At 46.7% G+C, this 18,710-nt stretch overlaps 1 protein-coding gene across 1 annotated transcript in view; it reads right to left on the bottom strand.

The window, feature by feature from the left end:
• CAPZA1 (capping actin protein of muscle Z-line subunit alpha 1) overlaps window positions 1-18,710 on the bottom strand; it is a 144,436-nt gene that overhangs the window by 24,762 nt on the left and 100,964 nt on the right. The window contains exons 4-5 of the mRNA XM_063955388.1: window positions 10,303-10,366; window positions 3,069-3,275 (exon numbers count right to left, since the gene is read on the bottom strand). Of these exons, the coding sequence (XP_063811458.1) occupies window positions 3,069-3,275; window positions 10,303-10,366 (271 nt within the window). The remainder of the gene's footprint in view (window positions 1-3,068; window positions 3,276-10,302; window positions 10,367-18,710) is intronic.

The following is an 18,710-nucleotide window of genomic DNA, read 5'->3' as shown; positions in this document are numbered from 1 at the left end:
TGAGGTGGAACTGGAACAATGACCTGAGTCTGTACCAGTTTTTGAATGGCATCCTGTAAGGTTATACTTTCCTCTTGTGAAACTGGTAAGCCTGATTTCAAGAATCTGTGAGGTGGGAGCTCCTGAAACTCCAGTCTGTAGCCCTGGGAAATTAGATCTATGACCCAGGGATCCTGACACGAAGCTGTCCAGATGTGACTGAAAATTTTTAGTCTGGCTCCCACCTGCCAGTCTTCCAGGCATGGCGGTCCACCGTCATGCTGAAGGCTTGAGCTCTGTTCCTGTGAACCAGCAGTTGCTGGTTTGCGTGGTTTACCTGTAGCGCCTCTGGTGGCTGTAGAAGAACCTCTGGTCTTGCCCTTTAACTTGGCAGTCCGAAAGGACTGTAGATTAGGTCCTGAGTAGGCCTTCCTGGCTGAGGGAGCTGCAAGATGGAAGATACGTGGACTTACCCGCAGTAGCTTTGGAGATCCATTTGTCTAGTTCATTTCAAAATAAGGACTCTCCTGTGAACGGTAGGCCTTCCACTCCTTTCCTGGAGTCCGCGTCAGCAGTCCACTGGCATAGCCATAAGCCTCTGCGTGCGGACACTGCCATAGTAGTGGTGCGTGCATTAAGCAAGCCTATTTCTTTTAGGGCTTCCACAATAAAATTCGCAGAGTCCTGTATATGTTGCAGGACTAAAATAATCTCCCCCTGAGGCAAGGTATCTAACCCCTCAAGTAGGTTACCCGACCATTTGGCGATGGCCTTAGTAATCCACCCACATGCTATAGTGGGTCTCTGGGCCACACCAGCAGCTGTACACAAAGATTTGAGTGTATTCTCAATTCTACAATCAGCCGTGTCTTTTAGGGTGGCTGCACCCGGGACAGGCAATAGAATTTTCTGTGACACCCTGGATACTGATGCATCCACTATCGGTGGATTTTTCAATTTTTTCCTATCCTCAGGAGGAAAAGGAAAAGATTATATCAACCTTTTAGGGATTTGAAATTTCCTATCAGGATTAACCCATGGTTCTTCAAACAGGGTATTTAGTTCCTTTGACACAGGAAAGTGGCTGAGGATTTATTTTTTACATCAAAATAAGATTCCTCAGCTTCCTCTGTCATCCTATCAGGGATACGCAGAACTTCTCTGACAGCTTGTATGAGAGCCTCTATTCCCCGTGACAGAGTAGCCTTCCCCACCTCTGAGTCCACCTCCCCCTCCTCCATGTCTGACCCATCATCATCAGAGTCAGACTGCAGGATATGGGCCAAAGGATGTTTTTGAGGACAAATGGCAGGGAACTGAGACGTTGGTTTGGGTACTGAGTCTCTTTTCATAAACTCAGTCATCAATTGTCGCGTCTCTTTCTCATTGTGGGACAATTTAGTAGAAATATTGGAAATCATTCCCCTAATGGTGTCCAGCCAAGCTGGCTCTGCCCCGCTAGCCTCGGAGGGTACACTGCACTGAGTACACTGTAGTGAACCCCCACATACTGCGACAGTGACAGCACACAGGAACAGGTTAAATACACAACCCACAACAAGCTCTTCCAGGTAGATACAGAGATAGTATGGTGCTAGCACACAGCGCCCTTACTGCTAATGCCAAGCTTAGCCGGGTCGCAGACTAAGTTCCCAGATTGGGGACTTAGTACACTAATTAGCGCTCTCCCCCATACTATGACCCCCTGGTACCGCTGAGGTAATCTGGAGTCTCTCTGGAGAAGCTGCGTGTCCCTGTCAGTCAGCGTCTGTGTCCACTGCAGAGGGAAAATGGCACTGGTGAGATGCTAAATCCGCTCATAGTTAAGCCCCGCCCCTTCAATGACGCTCGGTCTTCCCGCACTTTTTTATACTGGCTGGGGTAATTTTGTGCCTAAAATGGAGTCAGCCCCCTTTTAAGTCTAATGCTAGTCTGGGTACTGTGTACACATATAGTGTACTGAAACTCAGTTCGCTCCCTCAGAAGCCGTGCGACTGCACTGTGTACTGAGTCTGGAGACCCAGCTGCCCCATGTAGAAGCCCTGCGTCTCCGTACCCTCATGCCGCCATAATGGCCAGCGACCCGCTATCTGGGACGCCGGCTTGGTACTGACCACTCTTCTATCTTCTGGCTCTGTTAGGGGTGGCGGGAATGTACGCTCGCCGTGGTGGGGCTTGCGAATAGTTCCCTCAGGAGCTAGTGTCCTGTCAGCGGGGAACCGGACCATTAACCCTTCAAGAGGTTGGGCTGTACCCATCCCTTTAAGTCCCACGAAGCAGGCAGGCTGGTGCCATCCAGTCCTGCCTGAAAATAACAAACATATAAAATAAATGCAGAAAACTCTTCAGGAGCTTCCAGCGACTTGACTGGCTCCTCCGGGCACATTTTGTAAACTCAGTCTGGTAGGAGGGGCATAGAGGGAGGAGCCAGCACACACAATATCAATTTCTTAAAGTGCCCAAAGCTCCTAGTGGACCCATCTATACCCCATGGTACTAAATAGATTACCAGTATCCCCAAGGATGGAAGAGAAAAAAAATGTCAAACAAGTAAAAATGTAAGTTTGTATGTTGTTCCAGAATGATCACATAAATTAGGGAATGCTACTATAACCTGAAGACTGGTACCAAATCCCCAAAGTATGTTGGGCCTCTCAAAAACTGTTATGCACCAGCAGTACACTAGCTGCTCATGCTTTCCAGCGTTACAGATGGTCCTCCTCCATGACCGTACCATTCCTGTGAACTGGAATTTCACATGGGGGAGGGGGATATGGACCATACCACTATTCATATGAAGGTCTCAGCACAAAGAAAAGGTTGCAGCACTGGATAATATAAAGCACCAGGTAACCCACCAAATCGAGGAATACTGGACCACAGGTAAACAGTAGTCTATGTTGAAGTATAATGCATTGAACTGCCACTAGAAACAATTTTCAGATGCAGATATATTTCCAATTGTGTTACTGCAGAACCTTAATGAAATTTGGCTGGCCTTTAGGAGCAGTGATGAGAAAAGATAACGTCTGTCCAGTGGCAAGGAAATAATTGAACATTATGGACCATAGCGGTAATTGATACTTAACAGTACAGACTCCATTGGGATAATGATCTTTGACATATGCTCTTAACGCGCTGTCACAAGCATCTCTCCAGGGCTTTAAAGCTGTGTCTGTATCATCAGAGTGAGTATCGCTCGCATCTTTTCTCAGGTGGTCAAATTTAAATGAAATTCTATTTCGAGGATCCAAAAACCTTCCGCTGCCCAAGTCGCCATGCTCTGTGATTAGGACCTAGCAGTGATAAGAAAAAAAATACAATTAACAGCTCATTTAGCAGTGGTTCATTACAGAATCAATGATTTAAGTTATTTTCTACAACGCAATATAAACCATCAGATTTTAAAGACAAATGTTTTGTGTGGCATGACTATAGCTTATACACACTGTACATATTTTAACACACACACACACACACACACACACACACACACACACACACACACACACACACACACACACACACACACACGTGCATGCTGAGAAATCCGTTCCAGTCTGTCAATCCATACAAGTTTCTTTGAATATAGGAGAAATTGTTTAACCCTTAATATACCAAGCCTACCTCGTCAACGTACTTTACCAAGCTGGGATCTTCAGAGGACCCCACGTTTTTTTGTCTAAATTCTCAACTGTTTGATGCGGTAAATTACTAAAATTATGTTTTTTGGGTTTCAGAAAGGATACGTCCTAGTAAGGGTACGTCACTTAGGGTGTGTACACACGGTGAGATCCTTGCTATGCCCGATTTTCACTTGCAATTTCCCTTGAACTCCCCGGAGCCCAGCACCACCGATTTTGACTGACTTTTCTTGAGATATGGACTATGCGTGCTTACGATTTTGGCTCATGTGAGATGTCATTGACATGTGAGATGAACTAGATAGTACACCGATCTAGCAAGGATTGACTTGCCTGCACAGTCTATCTTTTCTTGCGATGCCGACCTGGCGGGACCGCGCATCGGGTTCAAATCGGGATCGCAAAGTGACTTTCACCTTGCGATCTGCACTAACTTTTCTTGCGATTTTGACTATATAGTCAAAATCGAAAGAAAATATCTCACCGTGTGTACACACCCTTAGCATAAAATATGTTGTTTATTTATTTTAAGGGCAGTTACCCAATAAAAGCAATATATTCTTCTTCATTACAGTGTGTACATTTTTACATTCGATTGGATACTGTACATTCTTGTAAAAAGGTTGTATAATTTTACTATGGTAACAATACATCACTATTCATGTGTTGCCATCGCTACAGTCCTTAGCACATGTCACAGTGGTGGTTGTCTTCCTGTGTTTCTCACATATAAAACGTTCTGCATTTGTAATGTAGTATACCAAGTGGGGTGCTGGTGGGACCCCAATTGTGATCTTTATTATTTAAGTTTTTTTGAAAGAACATTTTATAAACCTAATTACACAGTATTTTTCTTAATCCGTTATGGGACACAAAGAAAAACAATAGGATTCTACCGGTAAATCCTTTTCTCGTAGTCCGAAGATGATACTGGGGTTCCATTTAGTACCATGGGGTATAGACTGGTCCACTAAGAGCCATGAACACTTTAGGAATTTGATAGTGTGCGCTGGCTCCTCCCTCTATGCCCCTCCTACCAGACTCAGTCTAGGTGTGCCCGAGGAGACGGACAAACTTTGAGAGAAGGATAAAGATAGTGGTGAGATTCCGAACCAGCACACACATACCAGAGGAAAGCTATGCTAACCCAACTTTAAACAGGAACAGCAACAGCTGAACCAACAATACTTAACCAAGTAACAGTGCAGGAAGAACGAAGCACCGGGTGGGCGCCCAGTATCCTCTACGGACTATGAGAAAAGGATTTACCGGTAGGTAATTAAAATCCTTTTTTCTCTTACGTCCTAGAGGATACTGGGGTTCCATTTAGTACCATGGTGATGTACCAAAGCTCCCAAACCGGGTGAGAGAGTGCTGAGGTTCCGGCAGAACGATTGACCAAACTGAAGTTCCTCAGAGGTCAAAGTATCACACTTGTAGAACTTAGCAAACGTGTTCGAACCAGACCAAGTAGCCGCTCGGCAGAGATGTAAAGCCGAGATACCCCGGGCAGCCACGCAGGAAGAACCCACCGACCTAGTAAAGTGGGCCTGTACAGGTTTTGGAACCGGCAAAACCTGCCGTGGAATAAGCATGCTGGATAGTGAGCCTGATCCAGCGTACAATTGTCTGCTTTGAAGCAGGACACCCAATTTTATTGGGATCAATAAACATCGAGTCGGATTTCCTGTGACGAGATGTCCTTTTTACGTATATCTTCAAAACCCTCACAACATCCAAAGACTTTGAAGTAGCGGAAAGGTCGGTGATAACCGGAACCACAATAGGTTGGTTGATGTGAAACGCAGACACCACTTTCGGAAGAAATTGCTGACGAGTTCTGAGTTCAGCTCGGTCTTCATGGAAAATTAAATAGGGGCTCTTGTGAGACAAAGCCTCCAGCTCAGACACACGTCTTGCTGAAGCCAAGGCCAACAGTGTGACTGTCTTCCATGTAAGATATTTTACGTCCACCTCCTGTAATGGTTCAAACCAGGCTGATTGGAGGAACTGCAGCACCAAACTGAGATCGCAAGGTGCCGTGGGAGGCATAAAGGGAGGTTGGATGCGCAGAACACCTTTCAAAAACGTCTGGACCTCAGGGAGAGAAGCCAATTGTTTCTGAAAGAAAATGGACAAGGCCGAAATCTGGACCTTTATGGATCCCAGACGTAGGCCCACATCCACACCTGCCTGCAGAAAAAGCAGGAAACGTCCCAGGTGAAATTCCACCGCAGAATAAGTTCTGCTTTCACACCAAGAGATGTATTTCTTCCAAATACGGTGGTAATGTTTACACATTACCCCCTTCCTGGCTTGGATCATAATCGGGATAACTTTTTTTAGGGATCCCTCTTCTGGCTAGAATCATCCGTTCAACTTCCATGCCTTCAAACGTAGCCCCTTAAAGTCCTGATAGATGAATGGGTCCTGTTGCAGAAGATCCTCGCGAAGACGTAGAGGCCACGGATCTTCGAGGAGCATCTCCAGAAAGTCCGCGTACCAGGCCCTTCATGGCCAGTCCGGAGCAATGAGTATTGCTTGAACCTTTTCACTTTTTATTCTTTTGAGAATTCTTGGGATCAGAGGAAGTGGAGGAAACACGTACACCACCTGATAGACCCATGGAGTCGTCAGAGCGTCTACCGACACTGCCTGTGGGTCTCTCGACCTGGAACAATACCGCTTGAGCTTTTTGTTGAGACGAGAGGCCATCATGTCGATCTGTGGATATCCCCATCGACGTTTCAAGCACCTGAACACGTCTGGGTGAAGGCCCCACTCCCCCGGCTGCAGGTCGTGTCTGCTGAGGAAGTCTGCTTCTCAGTTGTCTATGTACGTCACATTGTCCAGCTGGACCTGAATGGCCCGATCCTGAAGAAGATAAAGTGGCCTGCAGAAAGGCGTTGTATATGGCCCTGAGTTTCGGAATGTTAATTGGAAGGGTGACTTCCTGACTTGACCATCTTCCTTGAAACTGCACCCCCTGGGTGACCGCTCCCCAACCTCTGAGGCTTGCGTCCATGGTTAACAGGATCCAGTCCTGAATTCCGAACCTCCGACCCTTGATGAGGTGAGAAATCTGTTACCACCACAGAAGGGAGATTCTGGCTTTTGGCGACAGATGGATCCTCTGGTGCATGTGAAGATTCCCCTTTCTCCAGACCCGAGATCACCGCTCTCAGAGACTCCATCATGAACTTGAACACTTAAGAACGGATTCAAGGACTTGAGGTTCAGAATTGGTCGTACCGAACCGTCCGGTTTCGGTACTACAAACAAGTTGGAATAGTATCCCTTGTTGTGTAGATGAGGTGGAACTGGAACAATGACTTGAGTCTGTATCAGTTTTTGGATGGCCTGCTGTAAAGTTATACTTGCCTCTTGTGAAGCTGGTAAGCCTGATTTGAAGAATCTGTGAGGTGGGAGGTCTTGGAACTCCAGTCTGTATCCCTTAGAAATGAGATCTATGGCCCAGGGATCCCGGCACGAACTTGACCAGATGTGACTGAAGAATTTTAGTCGGGCTCCCACCTGACAGCCCTCCAGGTCTCGCGGTCCACCATCATGCTGAAGGCTTTGAGGAAGGAGAACCTGAGCGCTGTTCCTGGGCACCTGCAGTTGCTGGTTTGCATGGTTTACCTCTTGCACCTCTGTAAGACGTAGAAGCACCTCTGGATTTTCCCTTAAATTTGTCTGTCCGAAAGGACTGTAAATTTGAAGCTGAATAAGCTTTCCTGGCTGGGGAAGCTGCAGAAGGAAAATACGTAGACTTACCCGCAGGTAGCTTTGGAGATCCATTTGTCTAGTTCGTCTCCAAACAAGGCCTCTCCCGTGACTGGCAGCCCTTCCACGCCTTTCCTGGAGTCCGCATCAGCAGTCCACAGGCATAGCCATAAGCCCCTGCATGCTGACACTGCCATAGCGGTGGTGCGTGCATTAAGCAAACCAATCTCTTTTATGGCCTCCACCATAAAGTTCGCAGAGTCCTGTATATGCTGCACGAGTAAAACATCCCCCCTAGACAAGGAATCTAACCCCTCAATTAGGTTACCTGACCATTTAGCATTTTGTGAGCCACGCACATGCAACAGTGGGTCTTTGGGCTACCCCAGCAGCTGTGTACAATGATTTGAGTGTAGTCTCAATTTTACGATCAGCCGTATCTTTTAGGGAGGCTGCACCAGGGACAGGCAATACAATTTAACGTAACAGCCTAGAGACTGATGCGTCCACTATCGGTGGATTTTCCGATTTTTTTCCTATCCTCTAGAGCACAGGTTCTCAAACTCGGTCCTCAGGACCCCACACAGTGCATGTTTTGCAGGTAACCCAGCAGGTGCACAGGTGTATTAATTACTCACTGACACATTGTAAAAGGTTCACAGGTGGAGCTAATTATTTCACTCGCGATTCTGTGAGGAAACCAACAAAACATGCACCGTGTGGGGTCCTGAGGACCGAGTTTGAGAACCTATGGTCTAGACCACAGGGTCTCAAACTCGGTCCTCAGGACCCCACACAGTGCATGTTTTGCAGGTCTCCTCACAGAATCACAAGTGACATAATTAGCTCCACCTGTGGACCTTTTAAAATGTGTCTGGGAGTAATTAATACACCTGTGCACTTGCTGGGTTACCTGCAAAACATGCACCGTGTGGGGTCCTGAGGACTGAGTTTGAGAACCACTGCTCTAGAGGAAAAGGAAAAGATGAGAGCAACCTTTTAGGGATTTGAAATTTCTTATCAGGATTAACCCACGGTTCTTCAAACAGGGTATTCAATTCTTTTGACGCAGGAAAAGTGACTGAGGACTTCTTTTTTACATTAAAATAAGATTCCCCACAATCCTCTGTCACCTTATCAGGAATTTGCAGAACATCTGTGATAGACTCTATAAGAGCCTTTATTGCCTGTGACAGAGCAGCACCCCACCCACCAATCCACCTCACCCTCCTCCATGCCTGCAGGATATGGGCCAGAGATCGTTTTTGCGGACAAATGGGAGAGGATTCAGACGCTAGTTTGGGTACTGAGTCTCTATTCATAAACTCATCCACAGTCTGTCTTAAGTATTGCGTCTCTTTCTCAAATCTGGTTCAGCCTTGCTATTCTGTGAAGGTGCACTGCCCTGAGTACCCAGTAGTGAGCGCTCTGGTGAAGAGGAACACTCCGCTGTACAAGAAACACACTCTTTGCCTGACATAATGTAAATGTGACAGCGCACACACACACACACACACACACACACACACACACACACACACAGCAAAAGGTTAAGCACAATTAACCCACAAAGAGCCCTTCAGGGAGAGACAGTTATTTGGAGCCAGCCCCCACCACGCCTTTATTGCTAATGCCAAGCTTAGCCGGGTCGCAGACTAAGTACCCTGATAGGGGACTTAATACACTAAGAATCGCTCCCCCCACCTCCTGCTATGACCCCCTGGTACTTGAGGTAATATGGAGTCTCTCCGGCGGATCTGTGCATCCGTGTCAGTCAGCGTCTGTGTCCACTGCAGAGGGAGAATAGCTGCTGGATCCTCTCATAGTGAAGGCCCCGCCCCTTCAATGGCGCGCGGTCTTCCCGCTTTTTTAATAGTGGCTGAGGTAATCTGGTGCTTAAAATGGAGAGAAAACAGTTTTAAGGCTATTTTTGCCAGGGTGGGTACTGTGTACAGTGTACTGAGACGCAGCTGTGTACTGTGTCTGGAGACGCATTCCGCCCCGATAAGAAGCCGTGCGTCTGTACCCTCATGCCGCCATAATGGCCGGCAACCCGCTAGTCGGGACGCCGGCTGAGTACTCACCACTCTTCTTTCTTCTGGCTCTGTTAGGGGTGGCGGCGTGCTGCGGGAATGTACGCTTGCCGTGGTGGGGCGTGCGAATAGTTCCCTTAGGAGCTCAGTGTCCTGTCAGCGGGGAACGGGACCATTAACCCTGAGAGAGGTTGGGCCATCCCCCCCCAAATAAGTCCCACGAAGCAGGCAGGCTGGTGCCACCGAGCCCTGCCTGAAAATAAAAAACATATAAAATAAATGCATAATACTCTACAGGAGCTTCCATAGACGTGACCGGCTCCTCCGGGCACATTTTCTAAACTGAGTCTGGTAGGAGGGGCATAGAGGGAGGAGCCAGCCCACACTATCAAATTCTTAAAGTGCCCATGGCTCCTAGTGGACCCATCTATACCCCATGGTACTAAATGGAACCCCAGTATCCTCTAGGATGCAAGAGAAATCAGAAGTAAAATAGTTGTTATAGATAAGGCAGGATCACAAAAAAAATAACATTCTGGGGTTCTCAGACGACCCCCCTTGGTATACTAAGAGTTAACAGGAGGCCAACAGCAAATCTGGCGCTGGATGTTAATTCCACATTTCTGTAAATTATAGAACTGTTTAAAATGAAAATAACACAAACTTTGTAAAATGTAGTACAAGCCTCAATTTTATTCAAATATTTCTTATTGTTCTTGTAGATTGCAGCAGAGTGTGTGTAAGTATGTGTGTGAATGGTACCACATTTAGTCTAGTAAAAGCATAAACATATACAGATCTTCCAACTTAACCACGTGGTTTAGACAAAATAATTTTTTGCCTATAAAATCCCTACAAACACCATGAGAATACATCACAATAATAAATGCTGGTACTCTGTAGTCACCAGTCTCTCTTACCAGGTCATCGTACCCTTCAATCTTCACAGGAGTGAACTGATCCATGTTGTACTGGGCAAACGCACTGTGAAAGAGGAAAAGAAAGAAAACCCCCAAAACATTAGCAAATTATTTATTGCTTTCTTCAAAAAAAATAAAATTAAAAAAAAAATCACAGCAAAGTGACTTTTCTTCTACAATGAAATTTATGGCAGATTACATTTCTTCTACAACAGTGCTTCTCAAACTCAGTCCTCAGGAGCCCAAACACTTCACGTTTTCCAAGGCACCTAGCAGGTGCACAGGTGTACTCATTACTCACGGACACATTTTTAAGAAATCCAGTGGTGGAACTATTCATTTCACTTGTAAGTCAGTGAGGAGATCTGGAAACTGGAACCCTCAGGACCAATGTTGAGAAAAATGTGTTATAAATCATGACACCTGCCTAAACAGGTGGAATACTAGAGCACCACTAAATGAACATATCCCATACGTCGTGTGGCCGGAGACTAGTCAAACATGGCCAAGTTGGTTGCTGTGGCACTGAGGTGGTTAACCTTGTGCTGCAGTGCCATTTTCATATTACACGTACAGTACTGTAAATGTATATTTCTGCAGCAGGGTACATTGGTTTCCACAGGGAAACATCGGGCGTAGAGTGGAGCTTGATCCAGAGAGGCGCCAACAGGCTAAATCTTTAGGCTGTCCCAGGATGCATTGTGGGGCCTCCTCTATAACCCCGCCTCCAGGCACTGTGAGCTCAGTTTTGAGTTGGTGCCTGTAGAAGCAGTCACTAACAGGAGGGCTGCACTGGGCAGCCCTGAAAAAGCTTTTTCTGATAGAAAATTTCTTCACAACTGGGCTGTCAGCACTGTATGTCATGGTGACACGTCAGCGCTGCAGCTCCACCACCTCCCAAGCGGCGTTGCATACTCCCATGGCCTGTTCCTGAGTACTTGCAGCAGAGATGCTCCGGCTCCATGCACACAGTTGTAGACGCTCTCCTGGTTCGCATGGCTGCTACGGGGATGAGGTAAGAGGGTCCCCCAGGCGGGACCCGCTACTAAATCGCATTCCTGTCGCAGTCTAGGGAGACGGACTGCGACGCTGGCGTGGACACTGTAACCGAGCAGGGACCCCACTATATCCACCAGGGCATAGGAGTACAGGTCGGATATACTAATATCCATTTTAATAAGACTCCATAGTACCAAGTGGTGAAGTCCAGCATAGGGGAACCGGCGCTTGACCTGTAGCCTTTCCCCCGTCCCACGGCGCGATCTACTGCTGGTGTTCCCACCCTGGAGCTGCCTCACGCTCTCCCTCACTCCCTGAAGCTGGGCACCATTTTCTAAAATAGATGCGACTGGTCTCCGGGACTGCAGGGCAAGGTTTCATTTGTAAACCCGCCTGTAAATCAGCGCCGTGGTTTTATAAGCACTTAAGTATTCTACACGTCGATACTAAGGCAGCGTTAAGAACAAGTGTACATGTGCCAGAATATATTGTACGCGTATTCTGATATATACATCCGGTCCGTATATTAGTCCAGTGCAGTTTTATTGTATTACTAAAATAATTATCTGCATTGTCACTGTGACTGTGTGCCTGTATCTGCTGTGTGGATTTCACTTTCAGTGTGTCCCAGGTATATCTATCACTGTATTCTGTACCCTAAAGGACTAGGTGCGTCAGGGTCCATATATAGTGTTTCACAGTATTTACAGATTAAAGTGTACTCTACTGTGTACTCAGTCACCTAATGCCGGATTTATTTGCTGGTGTTGTGTGCTGCGGGCTCAGTCGCATAATACTGGACTTATTTGCTGGTGTTTGTGCACTGTGTACACAGTCACATACTAGGGAATTTATTTGCAGGTATTGTATTCTGTCTGGCTGTATGGTACGAATATGCTCTGCGGTTGCATTCACTAATAATGTCTAACACAAAGGGCGGGAAATCCGTGAACGCTCCTGAATCCTGCAGCGCATGCGCCAAGGATTTGCCTGAGGGGGAAGTTTTGTATGACGGTCTGTGTACTATGTGCCATACATCTCCCAGTCACTCCGCGGCTACTGTAACCAATCAGGAGCCACCTTGGGCGGCGATCTCAACTATGCTCAATACGCTTGTGACACGCCTTACGCCCCCTATGGGACCTCCTGTGCAATTACAGCCACATATTGTCCCTATGGTAAATCCGCCTTGGGCGGATAATTTGTCTACCCAGTTGCAGCAATGGAGTCACTCCTTGGTTAGACATAAAACTGCCCCATGTCACTCTCGCATCAAGGGGGCATCCAAGTGGGCTACTTCCTTCTCACAATCCACTAATCTCTCAGAAGATTCTTCTGATGAGGATGGGGAGTATACTATCCCGTCAGACACTGACACAGCTGCTTCTGACGAGGAATCCACAACTCAGGTTGATGTCCCTAACTTAGTGGTTGCTATTAAGCAGATCTTACAAATCACTGATGATGACGAGGATTCCACTACGGTGTCTAAGAAACCTGATAGGTTTGAACGTCAGAAGTTAACTAAAACGTTATTACTTCTGACCATCTAGTGGACATACGACAAGAACCCTGGTCTTTTCCAGGAATGGAATTCTCCCTGTCTAAAAGGATGGTAGGTCACTATCCTCTCCCTACAGAGTTGTGTAACAAGTGGGAAAATTCACCACCGGTGGATTCCCATGTCACCCGTCTAGTGGTGTCGTCTGCTCTGCCTGTCACCTCACTGAAGGAACAGACAGATAAGCGTGTGGAAGGATGCCTGAAGTTTATTTACTCCCTTACAGGTGCTGTACATAGACCCACTATAGCAGCCTCTTGTGCTGCAAAAAGGACTTGAAGCATGGGTTTAGGCATTAGAGGAAGAGCTGCCTCAGGACATATCTGACATTGCCATACAGTACCTGTCTCACATGACCACCGCCGCCTATTACACATACAGGAGGCGTCCTCTGAGGCAGGTGTGTTGGCGGCCAAGGCATCAACTACGTCCATCCTGGCTCGCTGTATTCTATGGTTGAGGTCATGGAAGGTGGACCTGGACTCCAAAAAGACCTTGGAGGTAGTCCCTTTTAAGGGAGACATCCTGTTTGGGGGAAGACCTCAATAAAATTGTGGCTGACTTTGCGGCTGCTAAGACTGCCTTTCACCCTAACACTACTCCTTCAGCACAGAAGGCAAAAGGTACCACTTTTCGCTCCTTTCGGCCTCAAGGGAATGCAAAAGGTCAGGCATACCCAAGACAATCTCGTGCTTCCAAAACCACAAAGCCCAAGGCTGAACAATCCTGGGCATCCCATCAGCCTGCTTCTAAACATGACAAGCCTGCTGCATGATGGGACAAGCCTCCCCCCTGGGTGATTCCAGGGTGGGAGGCCGACTCCTGCAATTCACCCGGGTCTGGTATAATAAAGATGCAGTGGGTATGAATAAAAGTAGGATACTAGGTGGTGTGAATTGCACCTGCAAGACACCTAGTTCTCTTTTTCTAGTAAAATTAGTTACACTGCGTACAAAGAAATCAAATCGAATCGGAGGCAAAATCTCCACCGACAAACTTATCTGCATTCTTTTTCCTCTTATGCTGAATACTGGTTTCTATGTATTTTTGTTTTATTAAATATGACCCTGTGGAGCTACATTTTTCCTTTAATGACTTGTATCTACTTTTGGAGTTAAACTCATGTTTTGAAAACATATTGTTATAGGGAATACATTCAATGGAGGATATTTTCCAACAACTGAACTATTTTTTTTTGTGTCAAATGGTGGGAAAAATTGGCTGTGTTACCATCTAATTTTAGTAACTGGTCACGTTAAATCGTTCAACAGTCAGGTGTTTTTACGAATATCTTCAAAAGTGGACATGCTTTGAACAAAACGTAATGTAAAAAAATAGAAAACAGAAGTACTATGTTAATTTCACGTGATAATTTCTCCTTTTTTTAGCTTTATGCTTTTTGAATATATAGTTTGATATTCCTTTCCCTTAAATGTACATTTAATAGGACATACATTTAACAGCCATGAAATAAAAAGCATTACAATGTATTTGTAAAAAAAGCATGACTAATGAAGTTGGGCTTTAAATATAAAGCAGTTACAATTTTTTACCTTTTATCTTATCTGTGTATTGCAGCAAAGACTTTTTTTTTTTTTTTTAAGAACTATTTTTAGATTATTGTTATAACATAAAAACCAGTCGTGTTGAAAGTGGAACATAAAATAAAACTACATCAATTACAAGGATTTATAGAAGATGATTGCTAAATAATAAGATTTTACTCACCGGTAAATCTATTTCTCGTAGTCCGTAGTGGATGCTGGGAACTCCGTAAGGACCATGGGGAATAGACGGGCTCCGCAGGAGACTGGGCACTCTAAAAGAAAGATTAGGTACTATCTGGTGTGCACTGGCTCCTCCCACTATGACCCTCCTCCAGACCTCAGTTAGGATACTGTGCCCGGAAGAGCTGACACAATAAGGAAGGATTTTGAATCCCGGGTAAGACTCATACCAGCCACACCAATCACACCGTATAACTCGTGATACTACACCCAGTTAACAGTATGAAATATAACTGAGCCTCTCAACAGATGGCTCAACAATAACCCTTAGTTAGGCAATAACTATATACAAGTATTGCAGACAATCCGCACTTGGGATGGGCGCCCAGCATCCACTACGGACTACGAGAAATAGATTTACCGGTGAGTAAAATCTTATTTTCTCTGACGTCCTAGTGGATGCTGGGAACTCCGTAAGGACCATAGAGATTATACCAAAGCTCCCAAACGGGCGGGAGAGTGCGGATGACTCTGCAGCACCGAATGAGAGAACTCAAGGTCCTCCTCAGCCAGGGTATCAATTTTGTAGAATTTAGCAAACGTGTTTGCCCCTGACCAAGTTGCAGCTCGGCAAAATTGTAAAGCCGAGACCCCTCGGGCAGCCGCCCAAGATGAGCCCACTTTCCTCGTGGAATGGGCTTTTACTGATTTAGGATGCGGCAATCCAGCCGCAGAATGCTCCAGCTGAATTGTGCTACAAATTCAGCGAGCAATAGTCTGCTTAGAAGCAGGAGCACCTATTTTGTTGGGTGCCTACAGGATAAAAAGCGAGTCAGTTTTCCTGACTCCAGCCGTCCTGGAAATATACATTTTTAAGGCCCTGACTACGTCCAGTAACTTGGAATCTTCCAAGTCCCTAGTAGCCGCAGGCACTACAATAGGTTGGTTCAAGTGAAAAGCTGATACCACCTTAGGGAGAAACTGGGGACGAGTCCTCAATTCTGCCCTATCCATATGGAAAATCAGATAAGGGCTTTTACATGACAAAGCCGCCAATTCTGACACACGCCTGGCCGAAGCCAAGGCCAATAACATGACCACTTTCCACGTGAGATATTTCAAATCCACAGTTTTAAGTGGCTCAAACCAATGTGATTTTAAGAAACTCAACACCACGTTGAGATCCCAAGGTGCCACAGGAGGCACAAAAGGGAGCTGAATATGTAGCACTCCCTTTACAAATGTCTGAACTCCAGGCAGTGAAGCCAGTTCTTTCTGGAAGAAAATCGACAGAGCCGAAATCTGGACCTTAATGGAACCCAATTTTAGGCCCATAGTCACCCCTGACTGTAGGAAGTGCAGAAAACGACCCAGCTGAAATTCCTCTGTTGGGGCCTTCCTGGCCTCACACCACGCAACATATTTTCGCCAAATACGGTGATAATGGTTTGCGGTTACTTCTTTCCTGGCTTTTATCAGCGTAGGAATGCCTTCTTCCGGAATGCCCTTTTCCTTTAGGATCCGGAATTCAACCGCCATGCCGTTAAACGCAGCCACGGTAAGTCTTGGAACAGACAGGGCCCCTGCTGTAGCAGATCCTGTCTGAGCGGTAGAGGCCATGGGTCCTCGGATATCATTTCTTGAAGTTCTGGGTACCAAGCTCTTCTTGGCCCATCCGGAACCACGAGTATCGTTCTTACTCCTCGTTTTCTTATTATTCTCAGTACCTTTGGTATGAGAGGCAGAGGAGAGAATACATAAACCGACTGGTACACCCACGGTGTGACTAGAGCGTCCACAGCTATTGCCTGAGGGTCCCTTGACCTGGCGCAATATCTAGTTTTTTGTTTAGGCGGGACGCCATCATGTCCACCTGTGGCCTTTCCCAACGGTTTACCAACAGTTGAAAGACTTCTGGATGTAGTCCCCACTCTCCCGGGTGTAGGTCGTGTCTGCTGAGGAAGTCTGCTTCCCAGTTGTCCACTCCCGGAATGAACACTGCTGACAGTGCTAAGATGTGATTTTCCGCCCATCGGAGAATCCTTGTGGCTTCTGCCATCGCCATCCTGCTTCTTGTGCCGCCCTGTCGGTTTACATGGGCGACTGCCGTGATGTTGTCTGATTGGATCAGAAGCAGAGGCCTTGCCAGACTTAGGGCATTGTAAATGGCCCTCAGTTCCAGAATATTTATGTGTAGGGACGACTCCTGACTTGACCAAAGTCCTTGGAAATTCCTTCCCTGTGTGACTGCCCCCCAGCCTCGAAGGCTGGCATCCGTGGTTACCAGGACCCAGTCCTGTATGCCGAATCTGCGGCCCTCTTGAAGATGAGCACTCTGCAGCCACCACAGTAGAGATACCCTGGTCCTTGGAGACAGGGTTATCAGTCGATGCATCTGAAGATGCGATCCCAACCACTTGTCCAAGAGGTCCCACTGAAAGGTTCTTGCATGGAACCTGCCGAATGGAATTTTGCTTCGTAAGAAGCTACCATTTTCCCCAGGACTTGTGTGCAGTGATGCACCGATACCTGTTTTGGTTTCAGGAGGTCTCTGACTAGAGATGACAGCTCCTTGGCTTTCTCCTGCGGGAGAAACACTTTTTTCTGTTCTGTGTCCAGAACCATCCCCAGGAACAGTAGGCGTGTGGTAGGAACCAGCTGTGACTTTGGAATGTATAGAATCCATCCGTGCTGTTGTAGCACTTCCCGAGATAGTGCTACTCCGACCAACAACTGCTCCTTGGACCTCGCCTTTATAAGGAGATCGTCCAAGTACGGGATAATTAAAACTCCCTTTTTTCGAAGGAGTATCATCATTTCTGCCATTACCTTGGTAAAGACCCTCGGTGCCGTGGACAGTCCAAACGGCAGTGTTTGGAATTGGTAATGGCAATCCTGTACCACAAATCTGAGGTACTCCTGGTGAGGATGGTAAATGGGGACATGTAGGTAAGCATCCTTGATGTCCAGGGATACCATGTAATCCCCCTCCTCCAGGCTTGCAATAACCGCCCTGAGCGATTCCATTTTGAACTTGAATTTTTTTATGTATGTGTTCAAGGATTTCAAATTTAAAATGGGTCTCCCCGAACCGTCCGGTTTCGGTACCACAAACAGTGTGGAATAGTAACCCCGTCCTTGTTGAAGTAGGGGCACCTTGACTATCACCTGCCGGGAATACAGCTTGTGAATTGCCTATAGCATAGTCTCCCTGCCTGAGGGAGTTGTCGGCAAGGCAGATTTGAGGAAACGGCGGGGGGGGGGGGGGAGACGCCTCGAATTCCAGCTTGTACCCCTGAGATACTACTTGAAGGATCCAGGGATCCACCTGTGAGCGAGCCCACTGATCGCTGAAATTTTTGAGGCGGCCCCCCACCGTACCTGGCTACGCCTGTGGAGCCCCCGCGTCATGCGGTGGACTCAGAGGAAGCGGGGGAAGAATTTTGATTCTGGGAACTGGCTGCTGGTGCAGCGTTTTTCCTCTTCCCTCGTCTCTGTGCAGAAAGGAAGCGCCTTTGACCCGCTTGCTTTTCTGAAGCCGAAAGGACTGTACCTGATAATACAGTGCTTTCTTAGGCTGTGAGGAAACCTGAGGTAACATTTTTTCTTCCCAGCTGTTGCTGTGGATACGAGGTCCCAGAGACCATCCCCAAACAATTCCTCACCCTTATAAGGCTCTATGTGCCTTTTAAAGTCAGCATCACCTGTCCAGTGTCGGGTCTCTAATACCCTCCTGACAGAATGGACATTGCATTAATTCTGGATGCCAGCCGGCAAAATATCCCTCTGTGCATCCTTCATATATAAGACGACGTCTTATGTTCGCAAAATAGTATCCCTGTTTGACAGGGTTACAGACCACGCTGCAGCAGCACTATCTGCAGGTCTCAGTCTAGTACCTGAGTGTGTAAATACAGACTTCGGGATAGCCTCCTGCTTTTTATCAGCAGGTACCTTCAAAGAGGCCGTATCCTAAGACGGCAGTGCCACCTTTTTTGACAAACGTGTGAGCGCCTTATCCACCCTAAGGGATATCTCCCAGCGTAACTTATCCTCTGGCGGGAAAGGGTACGCCATCAGTAACTTTTTAGAAATTACCAGTTTCTTATTGGGGGAACCCA

The sequence above is a fragment of the Pseudophryne corroboree genome, chromosome 2 (genome assembly GCF_028390025.1).
Source record: "Pseudophryne corroboree isolate aPseCor3 chromosome 2, aPseCor3.hap2, whole genome shotgun sequence".
NCBI classification, from domain to species: domain Eukaryota; kingdom Metazoa; phylum Chordata; class Amphibia; order Anura; family Myobatrachidae; genus Pseudophryne; species Pseudophryne corroboree.
The sequence above is the reverse complement of the archived record's forward strand: the minus strand, read 5'-3'. Positions and strand labels throughout refer to the sequence as shown.